An 11,949-nucleotide genomic window follows, 5' to 3' on the forward strand; every position below is an offset into this window, starting at 1 on the left:
TGAGACTGGGGCCTCGTGGTGTCTCGTGTCCACATCAGACGTACTGTGTGGGCTCAGCTTCTGTTGTCCCTTCATAGCGCTGCCCTGGGTGACGGGTCAAAGCCGGACCAGCTGAAATCCATACTTGGCCTTGAAATCTATGCCAAGGTCCAACCTAGCCCTCCTGCAACCTCATTTCCGCTCTGACAGCTAAGGACAATCGAGAGATAGGATATCCTGGTTACTTCGATTGGTCTGCATTTCCTAGTGGATCCAGTGAACCGGCTCCCTGGCAACTGGAAGCCTCTAAACTCCACTGGTGACTTTTCCCTCCATGGAGAACCACGTGGCCCCCAGGAATCCAAGGCTCCTCGTGCCCCAGCGTTTTCTCGTTTTTCTTCCCGACCGGACATTTCTGTGAATCCGAGCCAGGCCGGCAAATCCCACTCCTGGCCCCGAATCTGAAGCTGCTGGGGGGACAAGACAGCAGACTCCAACTCAGTTTATCCTGCGTCGTCCCCCAGCAGCACATCGCTGACGCCAGGCACGGAGGGTCCCCCACACCACACGCGCAGTGCTGCAGCAGTGGTCTGCAGGCGTCCTCCAGTTCGGCCCAGCCTGCCGCTGTCCTCCTGGAGTAGCTTCAGACCACACAGAACTCAAGACCTGCGCGCCTCCACAGGCCACATGCAAGCCCGAGGTTGTTTACCTGTGCCTGGGACCGCCGGCGCCAGTTGGGTTTCCCACTCTCCCCTCTTCAGGTCCCATTAATTTGCTGGAGTTCAGGACTACACGTTCATTAGGAAGGACATTACAGAGCACACAGAGGACGATGCATGGGGGGAGGCGAGGGAAGGGGCATTCCACCTCCAGGGCCACCCACCTGCTTGGCTACCCGGAAGCTCTCCAACCCTAGCCTTAGGGGGTTGATGGAAGCTTTATCACATAGGCATGATTGATTAAATCGCTGGCCATTGGTAATCAACCGTTAGCCCCTCCCCTGGAGGTTGGGGGTGGGGCTGACTGCAACCCTGGAGTCCTGCCTTGGTTTTCCTGGTGACCCGTAACCCATCCTGCAGCTACCCAGGAGTCAATGCATCACTTACCACGCTGAAGCCTCCTAGGGCCTTAAGAGCTGTATGCCGGCCGGCACCGCGGCTCACTAGGCTAATCCTCCGCCTTGCGGCGCCGGCACACCCGGTTCTAGTCCCGGTCGGGGCACCGGATTCTGTCCCGGTTGCCCCTCTTCCAGGCCAGCTCTCTGCTGTGGCCAGGGAGTGCAGTGGAGGATGGCCCAAGTCCTTGGGCTCTGCATCCCATTGGAGACCAGGATAAGTACCTGGCTCCTGCCATCGGATCGGCGCGGTGCGCTGGTTGCAGCGCGCCGGCCGCGGCGGCCATTGGAGGGTGAACCAACGGCAAAAAAGGAAGACCTTTCTCTCTGTCTCTCTCTCTCACTGTCCACTCCTGCCTGTCAAAAAAAAAAAAAAAATTAAAAAAAAAAAAAGAGCTGTATGCCAGGAAGCAGGCCGAAGGTCAAGTACAGTTCAGGACATCACAGAGGTCGTGACCAGGCCGTAGTCCTGCAGGGGTGCAGATGGCCAGCGGATGGCCGGCAGGCCTATGTCAGGGCTGAGGCCCCATCTTACAAGAGAACAGCTCAGCGAGGGAGCCTGGGGCAGGCGGCAGCAGCAAATACCTGGGCCGCCCCGGCTTCCCCTCTTCCATGGACCCCTTCCCAGGGCCCCTCTCCCAGACGGCCCTGTGCTTATGTCATGCGTGCACTGGTCTTTCCATGTATGCAGGCTGGGCTGTGGGTGGCAGCTTGGGTGGTTGACTGGCTGGATGGGGATGTGGTGGCCAGACAGGTGGTGGACAGCAGGACAGAGTTGATGGAAGGAGAGGTGGGGGGAGGGGCAGTAGACAGGTAGACAGAGCAAGGGTAGGCACGGTTGAAGGTCCCGGTGGGAGGCTGTGTCAGGAGGGGCCCGGCAGGCAGTGGGGGGTGGTAGGGGTGGGGCTGGGGCTGGGCAGTGTGGCCGGGTGCTGAGTGACCACAGCCCACCACCCCACGGGGAAATCTGTGCTCCTGGTGGCCCAGATCACAGGAGAGATCGAAAGCTGTGCCCTGTACCTCCTTCCCTAGGGTTGACCAGCTTGTGGACGGGGCCGGGGACATCTCTGAGTTCCTCGAGTGGCAGAAGCAGATGCTGGCCAAGGACCGGGAGGAGCAGCTGGCCGCGGACGAGTGCCGGCGGCTGCGGGGGAAGCTCAGCCAGCAGGAGGCGGTGCTGGCCCGGCACAGCCACGTGCAGGAGAACAGGCAGAAGGCCGACCAGAAGAAGGAGGAGGTGACCGTGCAGCAACGGGCAGGCTGTGGGGCCGGCGGCTCTCATGGCTGTTGGATTTCGGGGTCGCCCTGGTCTTTCCTCCTAGGACCCGCAGGCTGACTGTGGTCTTGCTGCCCCCATCCCTGCCCCACCAGCAGGGTCGGTTGGTCCACAGACCCCCAGGCACCTCTGAGAGAAGCCCTGGGTTCTGGCGGAAGCTTCTGGAAGCCGGCCTACTTGCGCATGGTGCTGTCTCCCTCGGGAGCAGGGCCCCGACGTGCCAGGGCCGCTCTTTCTCCTCCGGGGACACACTTCCCTGTGCTCCGTCCGTCTCCCCGGCTTCCTGTGCAGTGAATACTGCTGTGCAGCGGAGCTGTATCTGCAGGGACTTTCCCGAGGACGCTGAGCCGAACCGTTCCCCGACGGAGGGGTCTTGCCGTTGCTGGGGTACGGGGACCATCCTCACGAGCCCAGCAGTGAGAGGGCCAGATCCCTGCCCCCGACTGCACCGGGTTCTGTTCCGAATTTCTGAGTTTTTGCCACTCTCTTGGTGACGGATGCTATCTTGGGAAAATTCTGATTTGCATTTCATTTTTCTGTGTGAATTTGAGCATAATTTCACTTATTTCAGTCCTTTATCCTTTTTTTTTTTTTTTTTTTTTTTGGTGAATTCTCTTCTCCATTTTCTACTGAGCTTTTGATTTTCACTTCCTAGACTTGGGAGGAAATGGAGTTATTTGTTTCATGTACTTGATTATTTAAGTGGACAAGACACATTCATGGCACAAAACATGGCGTTTTAAAATACGCGCACGGGGCAGCTGTTGTGGCCCTGCAGGTTAAGCTGCTGCTTGGGAGGCCTGTGTCCCTTCTGCAATGCCAGCTGAATCCCAGCCTCCTGCTAGTGCATCGTGGGGCAGCTGGTGATGGCCCAAGCGCTTGGCTTCCTGCCATCCTCACGGGAGACCCGGATGGAGCTCCTGACTCCTGGCTTCAACCTGGCCCGGCCTGGCTTTTGTGGGCATTTGGGAGTAAATCAGAAAATGAGAGAGCTCTCTCTATTTCTCCCTCTCTGTCCTTTGCATTTCAAATAAATAAGTCTTCAAACCAGATAAAATGTATATACATTATGGAATGGCTACACAAAGCTAATTTTTTAAAATGTATTTGAGTCAGATTGACAGAGAGAGAGATCTTGCATCTGCTGGTTCACTCCCCAGGTAACCACATCAGCCAGCACTGGGCCAGGCCAAAGCCAAAATCCAGGTGAAGGGGTCTCCACAGGGGTGGCAGGGGCCCAAACAAACACTTGGGTCATCTCCACTGCTTTTCTCTGGCCATTAGAGAGAGCTGTATCATAAGCAGAACAGGCCGGTGCTGCGGCTCACTAGGCTAATCCTCCGCCTGCGGCGCCAGCACCCCAGGTTCTAGTCCCGGTTGGGGCGCCGGATTCTGTCCCGGTTGCTCCTCTTCCAGGCCAGCTCTCTGCTGTGGCCCGGGAGTGCAGTGGAGGATGGCCCAAGTGCTTGGGCCCTGCACCCACAGGGGAGACCAGGAAAAGCACCTGGCTCCTGGCTTCGGATCAGCGCAGCGTGCCGGCTGGAGCAGCCATTGTGGGGTGAATCAACGGAAAAGGAAAACCTTTCTCTCTGTCTCTCTCTCACTGTCCACTCTGCCTGTCAAAAAAAAAAAAAAATAATAAGCAGAACAACAGGGACTCGAATTGTCACCCATCTGGGATACTGGCATCACGGGCGGTAGTTTTACCTGCTATGCCACAATGCTGGCCTTAGGATATATTTTAAAATCTTGAGTGTAACAATATTTTAAGTTGACATTAACATTGTCTTAAACGCCTTTAATGTATTTTTCTCACCTCAAGAATTTTATCTCCTTTGTAAAATAATTTGATGAACCATACAAATAGATATATTGAATAACATGAATAAAGCTCAGATAATTAGACTTTTTTTAAAAAATTATTTATTTAAAAGGCAGTTAGAGAGAGAGAGATCTCCCCTCCACTGGTTCACTCCCCAGAAGGTCACAACGGCCGGGGCTGGGCCGGGCTGGGTCGGGCTGGGCTGGGCCAGGGCCCCAAGCCAGGTCCCACGTGGGCGCAGCGTCTGCTGCCTTCCCAGGCGCATCTGCAGGAAGCAGCACCAGAAGTGCCGAGCATCCGGGACTTGAACCGGGGCTCTGGTACGGGAGTCGGCGTCCCCGCAGTGACTTCACCCACTGCGCTCAGCCCTCGTTACTGGGTTTTTCACTCACTGTCACAGCGGACTGGCTCCAGGGTGGACGTCCCAGCGTTAACCCTAAGCCCACTGGGTGACAGCCCGCAGGCTGTCGGGCTGCCGGGCGAGCATTCTTCAAGTACATGTGGTCAGCTCCGTGCTCTGTCCACACTGCTTACCCGTGCCCAGCTCCGTGCTCTGTCCACGCTGCTTACCCGTGCCCAGCTCCGTGCTCAGTTGGGTCTGCTTACCCGTGCCCAGCTCTGTGCTCAGCTGGGTCTGCTTACCCGTGCCCAGCTCCGTGCTCTGTCCGCGCTGCTTACCCGTGCCCAGCTCCGTGCTCTGTCCGCGCTGCTTACCCGTGCCCAGCTCCGTGCTCTGTCCGCGCTGCTTACCCGTGCCCAGCTCCGTGCTCTGTCCGCGCTGCTTACCTGTGCCCTGGGTCAGGTCTGCTCAGTCTGTGGCACCAGGGTCATGCCAGGGCTGTTCTGTGTTCTGTGTTGGCTTTCATTACGAGGTGTCTCTGGGTAGGTAACGGCAATTCCCACTGTGGGTGAGCTCGTGGGCAGCCCCTGGGCGAGGGGTGCTCTGCTGTGGAGGGGCCACGGGGATGTGGGGAAGCCTGGCAGGACCGCCAGAGTGGGCTCCAAGGCTGCACCGGGACTCAGAGCTGCCTGGGGGCAGACAGAGCTGGGCGACCTCCCCTGGACGCGGGCCAGGTGACCACCGCCTCGTCGCGGGCCAGGCACTGCGGCTGTCCTCCCAGTTGCCGCACCTCTCCTCCTTGCCCCGCCGTCTCCCAGTGCTGATGCGATGCAGTTGCTGAAGGTGACTGTGCACCCTGCCCCCTGCTGGGCCCGCACCCAGCGCAGCCTCTTCCAGGAGGCCTGTGACCTGCCTGAGGCCACGCAGCTGGCTGGGCTCAGGGAAGCAGAACCCAAAGCCCCACGCCTCCCGCTCCCGAGCCGGCACCTCCTGCACAGACCCAGGCTGCACCTCCTTCCCGGTGTGTTCACAGGAGCTGCTGGTTGGAGCTGGGGTGGGGGTGGGGCCTCTGCACTGCTTACCTCCTCGAGACCCCCGCGCTGCTGGCAGTCGCCAGCCCACCTCCTGGTTCCGCACACAGTTCTCCAACCTCTCAGGAAGCTTTAAGAAGGCCGGTGCTGCGGCTCACTAGGCTAATCCTGCACCTAGCGGCGCCTGCACACCGGGTTCTAGTCCCGGTCGGGGCGCCGGATTCTGTCCCGGTTGCCCCTCTTCCAGGCCAGCTCTCTGCTGTGGCCAGGGAGTGCAGTGGAGGATGGCCCAAGTGCTTGGGCCCTGCACCCCATGGGAGACCAGGAGAAGCACCTGGCTCCTGCCATCGGATCAGCGCGGTGCGCTGGCCGCAGCGGCCATTGGAGGGTGAACCAACGGCAAAGGAAGACCTTTCTCTCTGTCTCTGTCTCACTGTCCACTCTGCCTGTCAAAAAATAAAAAAAAAGAAAGCTTTGAGAGTATTTTTTTAATCTTGGGATGGAGCTGAGATTTACAGAAACGTCACAGCAGAGCTCGGCCAGCTCCCATGTACTCCCCAGCCGGTGCCTCTACCGTGCACGGTTCCCATTAGCCTTCCAGGCTGCCGTAACCAAGCACCACTAACAGGGTGGCTTAGGGCAGAAGTTCACCCCTACACCACCACCAGGAGGAGGACGTGGGGTGGAGCCTCCCCCCCAGGAGCTGGTGGGCTTAGATCTGGGTCCCGGGGCAATTCAGGGGTGGGTGGGGTCCACCCCTACACCCGGTGCTGCTCCCTGAGCTGGGGCAGGCCCAGAGGGAGCAGGCTCACCGCGGCGGCCCTCTGTCCGAGCAGACGGCAGAGCTGATGCGGCAGTGTGCAGCGAGGCGGCTGCAGGAGGAGCGGTCGGTGAGAGAGCTGGTGCAGCAGGTGGTGGAGGCGCAGAAGAACGTGAAGGCGGCTCAGGCGAAGCTGGTCCAGGACCGGCGGCAGATAGGTACCGGGGCAGCCAGGGCCCACGGCCCTGCCCAGCACCCCCGGGGGCCCGAGCAAGCTACCACAGGGAGCGGGAGGCGGGGGCGGCCCAGGACCTCCTAGGTGGCGGCCCTGGCCCGTGGGTGCCCCCTCAGCACCCCGCCTGGCCCCCAAGTTCAGGAAGTGGCGGAGGAGAGCCGGGAGCTGCTGCAGCGCACCGCGGAGGCGGCCAGGGAGGAGCAGAGGCGGCGCTGGGAGCTCACCTCTCAGCGGCGGGCGCTGGAGACGCAGCCCACGCGCAAGGGCAAGCTGGTGGACCTGACCCAGGTGAGGAGCCTCCTCGGGCGCCGCCGGCTGTCCACAAAGGCCGCGCTGGTCCTGGAACTCACCGCTAGCCCCACACTGGGACAGATGGTGACCCTGGGGGCAGAGAGGCAGAGAAGCTGGGGCGGGGCAGGGCACAGCAGCCGGTTACCCAAGCAGGAACCCAGCACGGTACACAAGGGAGGGCTGTGTGGGCTCCGCCCGGGCCCAGCCCAGCTCCCAGCCTGCGGCCTCCCCCCCCCCCCCAGATCCCAGGGTACGGCCTGGAAGGGGAGATGTCGGTGGTGGAGCTGCGTGAGCGCCTGGCCCTGCTCAGAGAGAGCCAGCGGCGCCAGGAGGAGGAGAAGCGGGATCAGATCATCCAGGGCAAGCGCGCCAGGAGCCAGGAGCTGCGCACCACGCTGGAGCAGATCTCGCTGTGCCGAGCGGCCATGGGACGGGCCGCAGCCTTGAGGTCCGTGTGGAGGGCGAGGGGGTCCGGGTCCAGGCGGCCCCTGCCCTCCTGGGTGGGCCCCCCAGCTTCCTGCCCACTAGGTCTCTAACGACCCCCGCCCCTACTGCTGCACTGGGTGGCTCCCAGGCCCAGAACCGGTGGGAAGGTCGGGTGCAGCTGTGCGTGACACAGATGCTGCCCGAGTGTGACCCCCCCGGGGCTCTGCCTCGCTTGCTGGCTGTTGGAAGGGGCTGCAGGCCTCCGAGGCTTTGCTCCTAAACGCGTTCGTGACAGCATTGTCCTACATAACCACAGCACCATGAACAGCCAGAAAAATTCGCAGAAATTTGCAACATCACCTGAATATCTTGTCTGTATCCACATTTCTCCAGGGGCCCCCAGACTTGGCTAAGAATTTTAGACAGCATTTGCTGCAACAGTTTTCTAACCAGCCTCTGGCTGAGAGTCACACATACCCCTGTGGGCAACCCCCCCCCCCTTTATTTGGTTTTGGGGACTGTGTGGTGGCTTTTCCCAACCTCCGTGGGCCCTGGCCTGACGCCTAGGGAGGCAGCACCCGGACCTGGCTCTGAGCCTGGCACACAGGGCTCCAGAGGCGTGTCTGAGTAGTGGGTGACGACAGTGGCCACAGGGCCCAGGTGAGTGTCCTAGCAGAGAACCCGTCACCACTGTCCCTCCGAGTGACTGCTACTCTGGTTCAATCCACACCGCTGTGGGCTGGCCGCTGGCAGGCCCCCGAGGCGGCACACACGTGGGAAACCTCACCACTTGCCAGCGGCTGGCCTCAGCCCGGAGGACTCCAAGAGCCAGCAGGTGCCACCGACGTTCCGGGAGCGCCCTCATGAGTGGGGCCGATCCCGTGGCAGCAACTCACCAGGAGCATTTTAGTGGACAGAGACGGGGAACAGCCCCTAAGAATGCCCGGGCGCTGTGATGCGCCTCCAGCGATGGCCTGAGGGCACACACCACAGGCTGTCAGCGGGGACCCCAAAGAGCAGCGAGGTGACAAAGGGGCTTCCCCATCGCTTAAAAGAGTGAGAGAGAGAGAGAGAGAGAGAGACCTTCTATCCAATGGTCGAGCCGGGGCTGGGCCAGGTGGAAGCCAGGAGCCAGGAACTCCATCCCGGTCTCCCCGGAGTGTGGCAGGGATCCAAGTACCCGGGTGGGGACATCCCCACTGCCTCCCAGGAGCCGGAGCAGGGAGCTGGATCAGAAGCAGAGCAGCCGGGACTACAACTTGCACTCCCACGTGGGATGCAGGGCTGTCACCTTGCTGCACCTGCCCTGCCGTCCACATTTTACCCCAATTTTACGTGTAGTTAATACATAATGCTTAAAGAAATGTTGGGGCCAGCGTGTGGCACAGGCTGCCTCCTATGACTCTGGGATCCCACAGGACGCGGGTTCGGGTCCCAGCTGCTCCTCTTCCTATCCGGCTCCCTGCCAATGGGCCTCGGACACAGTGGAAGATGGCCCAAGTCCCTGAGCCCCTGCCCCCTGGGTGAAGTTCAGCCCCCGCCATGGCGGCCATCTGGGCCTGGGCCGGTGTCCCATCCGGGGCCGGGTCAGGCCTTGGCGCCGCTCCTAAACCCGCCCTGTTGCCGGCCAGGTGGGAGGAGAAGAAAGCGCAGGCGGCGGCCCCGAGGGACCGCTCCGGGGACGAGCGCGTGCAGGAGCTGCGGCGCAGAGTGGAGGAGCGGGCGACCGAGCGCCGCAGGCAGGCGGCCCTGCTGCACGTGGTGGCGCCCAGGACAGCGCGACCCCCGGCCGCGGTGAGCAGGGGTCCCGGCGCCGCGGGCAGGGGCTGTGGACGCTGGGCGGGCAGGCGGGCCAGGCCCTGGCGGGGCGGGGAGCGCGGGAGGCCGCGGGGGTGACGCTCCGCCGCGCGTTTCCCGACAGGGTCCGGCGGAGGCGCAGCACTGGCAGGAGCTGGGGCGGAGCCGGGAGCGCAGGCTGCGGGCGCTGCAGCGCGGGGACGCCCCTCCCGGGCCCGCGCCCCGCCTCGAGGCCGCCTGAGCCCCGCCCGGGCGGCGCGCGCGGCCGGCGGCGCGCACCTGTTCTCCACCGTCGCCACCTGCCCGGAGCAGACTGGCCAGAGCAGAGGCGAGACGCCCAGTTACGGCACGGGAGAAACTTACGCTGGAGGAGTGTCCGCTCTTCATATGGAATTAAAGTTTGACTGGGTGCCCTGTATTTTCACATGCTAAATCTGGCCGCGCTGGCCCGGGTCCCAGCCCTTCCCCGCGGTCCAGGGCAAGGCGTTCTCGGGCCCTGCCCTCTGGAGCTCCCAGAACCTGGAGTCCCCACCCTGTGCCCCTAGGCGGGTTTCTTCTCCTGCGAAACGGGCCAAGGAAAGTGGGCAGGATTCTTGGGCAACAGCTAAGGACTGGCCCTTCCCGGGCCTGTCCCCTGCAGCCCTCACAATGCCAGGCAAGGGTGAGGCCGCCCCCAAGTTGAGCACCCCCACATCCTCTCCGCATCACTGCAGGAGCCCTGCTTCAGCAAAACCGGGACTGCTTGGAGGCATGAGCTGGCCCCCGGCAGGAACCAGGATGGAAAAACAGCAGGAAAAGTAAAGAACGGGGCAGGTGTTTGGCCTAGCCGCCGAGGCCCACCCTGAATGCCGGGCGCCTTTTCCAAATCCAGCTACCGGGCCCCCTGGCAAGCAGGCAGCAGCTGGTGGCTGAAATGGCTGGGTCCTTCCACCCGCGTGCAGGCCTGGACTGAGCTCCCGGTTCCTGGTTCCGCCTGGCCCAGCCCCTGCTGTTACCGGCAGGGGAGGGAACCCGTGAATAGGACCACTCTCTCTTTGTCTCTCTGCCTTTGAAATAAATAAATTTTAAAAAGGTAAAGCACATTACCATACGGGCAGTCCGCAGGGGAAGGGAGTAAACAGGCCAGGAGCTGTGTCCAGGAGAGAGACCCCCCACACCTTCCCCTTCCTCCTGGGGCCTGCAGAGAGGCCACCTCGGTCCCAGGGAGCACTCAGGAAGGGGGCATCCCGGCACTGACAAGAACAGATGGAAGTGGAGCCCTCCACTATGCTGCATCCTATCAGACTTCCCGCAAGCCGGGGTGGTAAAGAGGGATTCCCGTCGCTGTTGAATCCGAGCTGGGAGCAGATTAAATTCCGTCTCAACAAATAAAAGTTTTGCCACCTTGTGATGTGTAAGCCCGCTTTATCTGACATTGAGGGGTACATCAATGGTTGCTGATCCAGAGACCCCTGCAGCCCTGGGGGCTTTGAAAGGGGACTTCCTAGCTCCTGGAACTGGCGATCCGAAGGAGGGTGGCTGCAGCCTGTGCCGACCTCCAGCGGGGTAGCAGGTCCAGTCTCAGGAACATGCAACAGGTGCTGCAGCCCCACTGACCCTGAACGTGTGGAGCTGGCGTGGGGGACGAGGGGTCTACACGGTGGCCTGAGCAAGTCTGGTGGCAAGGAGGGGCGGGAGCCTTCTACCAGGCCGGCCTCCGCCGGAGGAACCTGGGCCCCCACAAACCCGAGCGCTGCCGGCAACAATGCAAGCTGCCCTCCCCACTCTGCCACGCCTACCTGGGTGGGAGCAGGCCTGGCACTGTCCCCTGAAGGTGTGGCCTAAGGGTAGGTGTTGTGGGTAGATGGACGGCAGGTGTCTCCCTGCGTCCACACCTCCACTTGTGACTACACCCCCAGTCAAGAGGTTACATCTGCACCCCGTGTCTGTGCCTCTGGTACGGCCTCCTGACTTTCGTTAGTAGGCTGCAGCCGAGGTGACAGTGCCCCGGTTGTTTTTTTTTAAGGATTATTTATTTATTTGAAAGTTGGAATTACATGGAGAGAGGGAGAGACAGAGACAGAGAACCATCATCTGCTAGTTCACTACCCAGATGGTCACAACAGAGCCAGGATCTCTCCTGGGTCTCCTCTGTGGGTTTAGGAGCCCAAACTCTGGGGCCATTTTTCGCTGCTTTTCCCAGGCCATTAGCAGGGAACCGGGTCAGAAAGGGAACAGCCAGGATTCCATCTGGTGCCTGTATGGGATGCTGGCATTGCCGGCAGAGCTTAACCTGCTGCACCACGGTGCCGGCCCCGGTGCCCGGTGGCCCAGTTCTGAGCCTGAGCCTCAAGTGGCCTTGGAGCTTCTACTTGTTCTCTTTTATTTATTTATTTATTTATTTATTTTTCTTTTTTTAATTTATTTTTGACAGGCAGAGTGGACAGCGAGAAAGAGAGACAGAGAGAAAGGTCTTCCTTTTTCCGTTGGTTCACCGCCCCGACCTGGACTAGAACCCTGGGTGCCAGTGCCACAGGCGGAGGATTAGCCTATTGAGCCGTGGCACCAGCATATTTATTTATTTATTTATTTATTTTATTTTTTTGACAGGCAGAGTGGACAGTGAGAGAGAGAGACAGAGAGAGAAAGGTCTTCCTTTGCGGTTGGTTCACCCCTCAATGGCCACTGTAGCCGGCGCACTGCGGCCGGCGCGCCGCACTGATCCGATGGCAGGAGCCAGGTGCTTCTCCTGGTCTCCCATGGGGTGCAGGGCCCAAGGACTTGGGCCATCCTCCACTGCACTCCCTGGCCACAGCAGAGAGCTGGCCTGGAAGAGGGGCAACCGGGACAGAATCCGGCGCCCCAACCGGGACTAGAACCCGGTGTGCCGACGCCGCAA

The 11,949-nt window shown here is 61.0% G+C and overlaps 1 protein-coding gene across 1 annotated transcript in view; it reads left to right on the forward strand.

Moving 5' to 3' along the window:
* The window catches only part of CFAP99 (cilia and flagella associated protein 99), a 50,023-nt gene extending 39,564 nt beyond the window's left edge, over window positions 1–10,459 (forward strand). The window contains exons 11-16 of the mRNA XM_051836699.2: window positions 2,126–2,330; window positions 6,399–6,540; window positions 6,694–6,845; window positions 7,091–7,296; window positions 8,906–9,068; window positions 9,196–10,459. Coding sequence (XP_051692659.2) covers window positions 2,126–2,330; window positions 6,399–6,540; window positions 6,694–6,845; window positions 7,091–7,296; window positions 8,906–9,068; window positions 9,196–9,312 — 985 coding nt within the window. The 3' untranslated portion in view covers window positions 9,313–10,459. The remainder of the gene's footprint in view (window positions 1–2,125; window positions 2,331–6,398; window positions 6,541–6,693; window positions 6,846–7,090; window positions 7,297–8,905; window positions 9,069–9,195) is intronic.
* The last annotated feature ends 1,490 nt before the right edge of the window (window positions 10,460–11,949 follow it).

This window comes from Oryctolagus cuniculus, chromosome 2, assembly GCF_964237555.1.
Source record: "Oryctolagus cuniculus chromosome 2, mOryCun1.1, whole genome shotgun sequence".
Lineage (NCBI taxonomy): Eukaryota > Metazoa > Chordata > Mammalia > Lagomorpha > Leporidae > Oryctolagus > Oryctolagus cuniculus.